The sequence below is a fragment of the Mycteria americana genome, chromosome 2, assembly GCF_035582795.1.
Source record: "Mycteria americana isolate JAX WOST 10 ecotype Jacksonville Zoo and Gardens chromosome 2, USCA_MyAme_1.0, whole genome shotgun sequence".
In the NCBI taxonomy this organism is placed as follows: Eukaryota; Metazoa; Chordata; class Aves; order Ciconiiformes; family Ciconiidae; genus Mycteria; species Mycteria americana.
Genome location: NC_134366.1, coordinates 44,200,059 through 44,209,801, shown reverse-complemented (window position 1 = coordinate 44,209,801; position 9,743 = coordinate 44,200,059). Strand labels below are relative to the sequence as shown.

At 39.9% G+C, this 9,743-nt stretch overlaps 1 protein-coding gene across 3 annotated transcripts in view; it reads right to left on the bottom strand.

The window, feature by feature from the left end:
• Positions 1-7,647: 7,647 nt before the first annotated feature.
• The window catches only part of LRRC3B (leucine rich repeat containing 3B), a 112,295-nt gene continuing 110,199 nt past the window's right edge, over positions 7,648-9,743 (bottom strand). For all 3 annotated transcript variants that reach the window (XM_075493183.1, XM_075493181.1, XM_075493182.1), the window contains exon 2: positions 7,648-8,895. In XM_075493183.1, coding sequence (XP_075349298.1) covers positions 7,953-8,732 — 780 coding nt within the window. In that variant the 5' untranslated portion in view covers positions 8,733-8,895 and the 3' untranslated portion in view covers positions 7,648-7,952. The remainder of the gene's footprint in view (positions 8,896-9,743) is intronic.

Below are 9,743 nucleotides of genomic sequence, written 5' to 3'. Positions count from 1 at the left end.
CAGAGCTGTGGTGTATCTGCTACTAGTGGTAACCGAGTCACTTCAAGAGGGTTCACAGATGTCATCCAAACAGCAGTTTCCCTCCTTTTAACATATGGCCTAAACCAACGTGGCCGCCAGTGCTGAGGTGGGACTCTGAGCAAACTGCTCTCAGGGTGGCATTTCCCGGGCACGGCGTTTCCCAAAGCTCTCGTCCTTAGTGACTGCACGAAGAAAGAGATAAGAGGTTTTGTGTTCTGTATAGCAACCAGACCCGTAGCTTCTGAAATAGGGTAGCAAAAAGATGCATTGGTTGCCCCATATACAGCCACATTAAGAATATAAAAGCCAGCATCTACTTGAGAATATGAAATCTCTCTAGCATTACCTTAATTCAACAACTCTTTTCCTTTGCCACTAAATTTAATTAACAGGGTATAGAAATATTGTCTAGAGAGCTTATTTGTTGCAGTCACAGTTTTTTTCAGCCAACTTGATATGCCTCAGTATTCTCTGTTGCCGAGAACTCCATTTATAAGAGACTTTGCTGAAAGTGAATGTTAATCTGGCTTAGGTACAGAAATAAAAAATTGGTAAACCATGAAATGCAGTGTTGAGCACAAAGCTAATCCTCAAAGGATGAAACAAGAATAGGTTGTGCTAGGGGTTTTTTTTCTCCTTTTTGTCCAGCTTTGATTTATGAAGAGGACCTGAAAGTGCTGGAGCCTGTTTTTCCTTTCCAATTTTTTCCTTGCTTTTTTACATTAAAAACTTTCAGAGAATATCTGAAAGAGCATGGTCTCGTAGCCACACCTATGTAAGGAAAATGTATAATTTTTAATATATACCTAAATATTTTTTTGCAGATATGCAGACAGACATACGAACAAACCTCAGCGCAGATGAGGTTTAGCTAATGTTGAACTTCAATCGCCTTTTAAATACTAGCACTGTCAGGTCAGATACTACCAGTGTTACGGCAGATGTGTTTAAAAAGACCTTTTTTTCCAAATTAAGATGGAGCTATGAAAAAGTCTAGTGATCACAAACTCTTTGATTATGAGGCAGAGACTAATAATCGTGAAGGATAAAGATATCTAAGCAGACTGTTCAACATACGGACTTCTAATTTTTTTTTTTCCCCCTCAATGCCCAGTTTAATCTGCCACTAACAGGCTTTGGAGGTTGTTGCGTCTTTATGAAATCTGCTTGCAGACTGCCCCACCAAACCAGCAGGATGCTCACAATATGCGTTTGAAACCTCCCAGCAGCACTAAGAATAATACAGATGTTTGAATTCCCAAATACTTAACTGCTTCTCAAGTTTCCCTGCAGTAGGGAAAGCTTAAAACCATCTCATTTTTCATTCTGGAGCTTTTGTTGGATTTAGCAGCTGTATTCGGACTCACAACCATCTCAAGAAATCTCCTCCAAGGGGCATAACTATCTCCTAGGAGAAAAACACAGCCAAACACACTGTAATGCCAAGAACCTACTCATTAGCAAGTGCAGAAGAGGAGAACAGATCCAGGGACACTAGCCACATTTGCACATTTTACAAACAGGACCGTTGCTTACGAGCTAAAAGGCATTACATCATCCACCTAACCATTTTTCTTTCTAGAAAATTGTATTGCTTTCTGTGAGCCAGAAGGAAAACAAAAGGTTGTTCACAAAGGTCTGTAACAGCTTTATATGGTAACTGATGGATTTGACTGAGGATCTCAGAAAAAGAAGGAGGATGAGCTGTGCCACTGTCACCCCATTTTCTTTCACGTCATCTGCAGCTGGTGCTGGGACTGGGGGGGCATTGTGAAAGGCTGAGGATGGAGGTGTACTTGGCTCGCAAGCAGCGTGAATCATGGCTTCAAAGCAACAAAGCAACCTGTTTCATGATTAGATTAGGGAAATGAAAGCACCCAGAGGAGTTCCTGTTTCATCCACGTGCACGTGTGTGTACACACATCTGACGCACTCATGCACGTGACTAACCGCAGGGAAATATGAGTGAATTTGAGAGATGTATGGATGACCTGCACACATACGTACTCATGTATGTATTGGCATGCAAAAACCACCTACTTCATATATTGCCATGGTACAGCATGTATACTCTGTTTTTAATGCTTGTTGGTTGGTTTCAGTCCTCAAATGAACTGACTCGGGCAAACCAAAACTAAAGATGCCAGGGTATTTCCCTGCCGTAAGTGGCACTGTGCAGTACTTACACTTTCATTAAGTCATCACACCAGTTTTCACTTGAAGAAACAGACAATGATGAAGGGATTTCTTTGTGAAAAACAAGGCTTTAGCCTTGTTTTAATGAAGAACCTATAGGGAAATCCGCATCCTTTTTAGATGGACCACCAGGTGAGCTGTAAGAGTAGTATCAAAGCACCTCGATGTGTCAGGAAAGATCTCTGAATAACTTTCCCACAGGTCCCCAGTGAAAAGCTGTCACTCTAGTTAACACAGTCGTGGCACAACTCGGCACGGAGTGCCTGAACCCTGCCCAGCAGTTAGCGCTGCAATTCACAGCGAGGAGACGCCGACAGTTAAATGTGATTTTGCTTTTCCTGGGCTTCATTCCCACACCATGCATGTGAAGCCTCCTTGTCCGCACAAGAAATGCCCTCTCCTGCCTCACAGGGAGGGCAGCGCAGCACGGTTTGCATCCCACCAGACGCACGAGAGCATTGGTGCCATAAAATCAAGCCCCCTTCCCTTCCTCAACAAACACCTACAGCAGCACCTCAGAGTAAGAGAAGCACAGACTTACGAGCCTTTCCTAGGGAAACCATCCCTGCTTCCTGGGCTAAGCAGGGACTTTCCTTCTTGAGAATCTACATCAATGTTAGCAGTGTTAAATAACCTCTGGCAACCCTGACTTCCATGAATTTGTGGAGTCCTACCTTTGAATATGTGTTTTCTTCTCTACAGTATCCTGTATTTTATAATTTAAATGCATGATCTCTAACAAAAAATATTAAAAAAACCCACCCAACACCTGCTGCCTGGTATTCTTTAATCAGAACTGCTCTATTCTCTATTGCAAAAAACAGAGGTCAGTCCTTCTCAAGTTACCTTTTGTGTACTACTCCAGTTTTTACCACACCTTCTTCTGGCATCTCATCCCCATGGTTGGGGATGTTTGATGTCTTCTCCTATGGAAACAGCTTCATATCCTTGATTACCTTATTGCCTTTCTCTACATCTTCTGTAGTCTGGAGACTACAAATCTACTTTTCTGGAGATGAGGAGAACCCGAACTGAATGCAATGTTCCAGATGTGAGTTCATCACAGGTTTTATTCAGTGGTTTATCATGCCATTCCACCACACTGTTTGGCTGTCTATTTCCCTCCTACTAATTTCTGGTGTTTGTCATTGAAGAGCTTCCCACTGTGCCTCCAAGATGTTTTTTCCATTTGACTATAGCAAATTTAGAGAATATCCTTGTGTTCATAGCTAAGGATGTGCCATCTGCAGTACTTTGCAATTATTCACACCAAATCCAACCTTCATTTTATCATCATCTGCTAACTTAGAAATGTGAGAACCTTCTGTATTTCTTCACAGCTAGCTGTAGGTTGGACTGCCCTCAATAACTGTTTATCATCCACAAATGTTACCAGTTCATTATTAACTCCCTTCTCCAGATCACTCAGAAATACATTGCACAGCATTGGTCCCATTCCAAGACCTTTGGAACACCTTCTCAGAAATTTCAGTAACCATTCTCATTCTCTTTCAACAAAACAGACAATTTTTTCTTACTTCTGTTTCATATCATTTAACAAGTAACTAATTTGTAGGATGATTTTTCCCCTTCTCACATGCTAGCCTAGTTTCTTTCAGAACATTTGCCCAATCTATCCACAGCGCTCCCTTAGTACCTGATTAGCTCTTGGCCCTTGCTAAGGTGGGATTCCTGTTTCTGATTTGCTTAGAAAAAAATGTTCCCATTTGTTTTGGCCATACTATGGCTTTACATCTAACCCCACCAGAATTTACACCCTCTTCCATTTTCCTTCTTCAGATTTCACTCCTACAACTTAAAGACTATGTTTTTAACTCCTGAAATCTCATTTACTCTTGTTTAGGAATGCTAGCTTTTTTCCAGGTGTGGGAGTAGAGGGACACCCTTTTTAAAATTTATTTAGATTCACTCTGAGACCCCACTGCACATCTAAACATGCTGCAAGACTCCATGATACTGTCAAGCATTGTAGCCTCCAGCTGCTCCTTTTACTTTCCCTTTTTTTGCTTGCTTCCTAATGCTTAGGATTTGCCCCTTTCAAACTGAAAAACACTGTGGTGGATTTTCCGTATGGCATCTCTTTGGTAAACCAGAATTCTCCTCTTTCCTCCCTGGGAAGACCAGAACCTGCACCACCACCACACTTTCTGTTCGTACTCAGCCCCTGAAAGTTATGGCAATTGCGGTGCAAAATCTTGTTATTGAAGACTTAAAAACATAATGTACATTAATGGTGAAGATATCTGTATCTAATTCTGTACAAAACTGAGAACAGAATAAAAGTATAAAGTATGAGCCTAAATACACACAGCCCAAATGCACCATCACAGATCTTATGCACAGAGCATAATAACACTAGAAAATAAGCAGAGAAAAATCAGCATTAGTTTTAAGAAAAAAAATAATGTTAAGAGAGTTATCCTTTACCCTTTAGAAACAAAAACTAGGAAGTTTTTTTAAAAAATCAGGGTAGCAAAATGAATCACTTTTAACCTATTGAGCCCTAGCCCTACTTTTCCTGAAGCATCTTAATGAAAAAAAAAAAAAATTAAGAATCACTGTGCTATGCATTTCCCTCTTTATTTTCTGTCATATACTATCTCCTGTGAATATGGAAAAATCTATTTCTTTTCATCGTATTTATATACTAAGGTACCACAGCTAAAAATTTACCAATTTACTCATTTTTGAGCAAAACTGTTTTGGTAAAGAAAATAACTCCTTGAAGTATTATGCAATCAAAGTTTAAAAAGTTTGTGCCATTGACTTCAAAGGGCAGCACGTACGCTTTTCTACAGACAGTAGGTTTTGGACTGAAAGGTGTGTGGTAAACGTGATAAAAACAAGTGCTTTCCTATGCTAAAGGTTTTTATCTTTCTTTTCTGTTTTTTTGCAATGAAACAAAGAGAAGTAGCTCAAATATTTGAGTTGTCAGGAATACTAGCACTGTCAAGTCCACATAGCTGAGGAACAGTGATTTAATTCATTTTCCTCATCAGCTAAATTCAGCTTGACAAGTTTGCATCTATTGGTTGTCAGAGCATTGCCTTGATTCTCAGATTTTAAACAGAGTTTTCAGTACTGGCTTTAAAAGAAGACAGGAAAAGTTTTGTGAGGAGAGATGTTTGATATGGAATCAATTAAAGAAAATCAGTAGACCTGGAGAACTGCTATGAAACCATCCCTCCAGAGCCTTTCTACACAGTACTGCTTAACTTGGTTTAAATTGGTTTTGGTCAGGATTTAAACACGAAGAGTCAGAAGCTCAGCTGGGGCAAAACTGTACCAGCTCCAGAACCAGTCTTATGGATCAAGTCATAAAGTGGAAAAATGGAAAACCTAAAGATAAATTATTCATAGTTTTGTCAGTCAGTTTTGGGGAGAGGTGTTTTTTTTTTAAAAAAAGTACTGTTTGAAAGCAGATTTTAAAAACCTGCAAGTGTTTTTAAGTGTTTTAAGACTGTCCGCATTTTTTTAAATGTTGCTATTTAAATAACTTTGTCCAGATTTTGTGGATAAATTCCTGCATTTAGTTGTGAATAGACAGCACTGGATTCTTGATTAAGTTAGTAATCCAGCTCAGTCCCTTCTTTTAGCTAGTCCCCCCTGGTTTTTCCAAAAGTAGCACACTAGCTGGCATCCAAAATATCGCTTGGGGAACACAGCAATAGAAACAAGACAAATTTTACCCTGAAGATTTCAGAGAAATTACGAGAATTATATCAGGAATGAACTTGGCTCAGTCTACACAGAGGCACTACACGTCCCGTTCAGTAGGGTTTGTTATATTGCCAGTACAATATAACATTTTATCTGCTCTCTTCAGATTCACCTGTGTATTTAGCCCTACTGCTTTTGGCTCTCGCAGGAGTCCATGCAGAGCTTGGGGAGCTGGGGGCGGCACTTTGGCAATGCTGGAAAGTTCGGCAAGATAGAGCTTGACAAAAGGAAGGTATAAAATGCAAACTAAGCAGGATGCGTAATCAACAGCCTCCTCTCCTTAGAAAATAAACTTTTTACTTAAGGGGGGGGGGCAGAAATATCAGAGAACAGATATTTTTTGGACAGACTGTGCCCTTTACAAATTTTAACATTCTCTTAATATGCCAAAAACTGTTCCTCAAGATAAAACAATGCAAATAGCTAGGTCAGTTACAAGAACAGCTACCCAGGCAGGATTCAGCCCACAAAGACATCATAAAAAGTTGACTCTATGAACATTTTAAAAAAATAAAGTCTTTTTTTCTTTTCCCTGTTCTCTCACCTGCTTTTGAACAAATTTTAGATATTCTTTTAACAATGTTCTGAAAGAAATCAGATAAAATACGTGCAACAGATATAACAGATATAACAGATACGTGCAACAGAAATAACAGATAATCTAATGGGAGAGATGACTCTGGAGTTTTCTTAATTTTCTTAAGGCTGTCCTTTAACACTTGTTTTTGCAAAGCAGCATTTTACACATTTTTTAATCCACACTTCTGCAATCCATATTCCAATGTCAGTTAGATGGAATCTATAGGGACCCAGAGACAAATGGCATTTTATTATGGTAATAAAGGACAAGAATACATTCTTGTGAATTTGTTCCCTTTGAAAGCTTTATCTATGAAAGGAGAAAACCATCATGTTTTTAAAGACAGCAGAGCTTTAAAATATCCATTTCATATTCAAGGCTGAGTTTAACTTCATAGGCTTTATATTTTCCTAAGCCTTTATCCATAAAATCATACAAAAATATTTTCTAACACACAATAGAATATGCCCAGCCTATACATTCACTTCCTTTATTCAGCTTTTTAAAAAAGGCTGCACCCTAAAAATTAAAGCCACTTTTAATTATGAACCAATATATGTATTAAAAAGACTAATTTTATTTAACTTTTTTTTTCCTCCATCACTAGTGGTACTCTAGTTTGAACAGTACACTAAGTTTGCTCTTGCTTTCTTGCTGTCCTCCCCAGTGCTGGAGACACCTGCTTGAAGCTCATGGGAGGCGTAAGTGGGTGTAAGGGGAAAACCCACCGCATTTCCCCACTTACCTCTCTCTCTTCGATGTCCTGCAATGCAGCTCCTTCATGTTGGCTCCTCCCCAGCGCTACCGAAATGCCCTCCGGCTCTTACCCAAGCTTCGGTCCCTTACACCTGGAGTCAGGGCACTCTGCTCTCCCCACACTGCGCCCCTCTCCCGTCACGGCAAGCAGCCCCAAAAATGGGCTACCATTCACCAGCTCTTCACCTTGCATCCCAGGGAGAGAAGTGCCCTTCGGGGACCCTCCGCTCCCAGCCCTCTCACAGCCCACTCCATCATCGCTCCTCTTTTCTACCTTGCAAGCACTCACCAAACCAAGCGTGCTCTGGCACGGGACAGGTTTCTGACCAATAAATTACTCTGTTTTACATGGTTCAAATTTAAGCTTTTATTTGGTTTTTAAATTAAAAAAATAAATTTCGTTATTAAATAGTGGAATGGGTCTAAACTAATGTTTACATATTAATTCACTTGCTTTAGGATACCACCAGAGAAATAATTAAAGTATACCACCCAGACAAAACTTCCTGTTAGAAAGCTCAACAGTGCTGTAATTCAGTTAAACAGAATAAAACCCCAAAAGTCTTAATGTTTACAATGAATGTTAGAAGTAAACCTCTGGTTTTAGTGTCATCCAAATCTAGTTTCCATCACAAAGGCAGTCATTGTATTCAGAATACTATACCACAGTGCTAATGTCATCGGCTTCGTCTGGTTTCTTTTGCCTGCTTGGCAGGGATTTCAAGTACTCAAGGTGCCTCCTTGCATCCTCCTGATTTTGCCGGACGTAATAAACTACATAGGAGATCACCATGGTGAACCAGCCAAACATGGTGACCAGCATGGCGTAATCGGTAGTCTTTTTAGGAAGGTTGCAGAGGTCAGCATCGTTGGCAGCGTTGAGGAACGGTCTCCCCGCATGTTCATCCAGCACAGAAGTTTTGCAGATGACATTGTTGGCCGTCTCGTGGTTGGAGGCCATGCTCCTCAACACCTGCTGCAGCGTGCAGTCACAGTGCCAGGGATTGTTTGCAATTCTGGCTCTGGCCTTTAAGTTGTTGAAGGCGTTTTTGTGCACGCTTTGAATCCGGTTGTCGGACAAATCCAGAGTCTGCAAGGTTTCTGCCACCCCTTTAAAGGCATGTTCATCTATAAACTCAATCCCATTTTTTGATAAATTGAGGACTCTCAGTTGGTGCAAGTCCTTAAAAATTTCATTGGGGATAGATGTTATCTGATTGGAGTCCAAATAAAGTAAGACTGTTTCTGGAGGGAGATCTCTGGGTATTTCCTTGAGGTTCGCATTGCTACAGCTGACATTCAGACCTCCGGAGTGAGAACAGAGGCAGCCTTTCGGGCACATACTGGCAGAATGAAAGCACAGTATCATGAGGACAAAACTTTGTAAGAGCAGACACATGGAGAGGGAACGAGTTAACCACAGGTCTACCAAATGCATGCTGGGGTGTCAGCATAATCACACGACCATTTCTCATTCAGCCAACAGTGGTAGGAAAAGGATCGGCAAAGCTGAAACGTGGCTTCATTTTCTTCTGTGGGATTAGTAAAAACTGACTAACATGTGGGCTTCCTCATGGTCAATACTCTTCTTAGAAGCACACCTACAGAGAGGAAGGAAAACAAGTTCCTTATACCATAAACTCCAATCCCAATTTTGTTTTCATTAAAAAAAAATAGCAATAAAATGGAGTCAATGTGAACTGCAACACTGAATAAATGATCTATTATCCTATCAGTGCACCAGAGGATTTATTTAGGTAACTACTATTAGCATTAATCTGAGTTTAGTACGTAAATCCCCAGTACATTTTTAAGAGGACAGACTACACTTATTACAAATTGCACAGGTTTGGGCTTTAATACTTATTAGAGGAGGCACTGGTTTGTTTTTATCACAGACTTTTCTAAAACAGCTATAAAACTAAATTATGTTTCCCTTGCTAAAGCAGAAGATGCATTAATAGGAGCTAAGAGTTGGATCTCCAGCAACAGTAAGTTGGGGTAAGTGAGGAATTTGTGGTGGTTAATGTGAACTTATCTCAAAATACTTTATACGATTTTAAGTCCAAATCAAAGTACTTCAGCAAGGAAGTATTTTTACTATATCAAGAAACAAAAATTAAGTAAACCAAATGCTGCTGCAAGACACTACAAACATCCACCATCTCCTTGTTTTCTCCCCCTCCTTCTCTTCTGCTTTTGACCGCTGGATTTCCTGTACCTCCCAGCATTTTGTGAGACACTGCTGTGAGACCCATAGAAATAATTTCTGCTTCCAGTTTTCTGAAAATTTTCTTTTCATTTAACATAGAGAAAAAGAAAGAAATGTGAGAATTGCCAAAAACTCACACCCCGCCAACCAAATAAAATTCACACAAACCTATGTATGAGCCAAACAAAAAAAAAATCTTATTCATGGCATGTAAATTGCTAATAGAACATTTGGAAA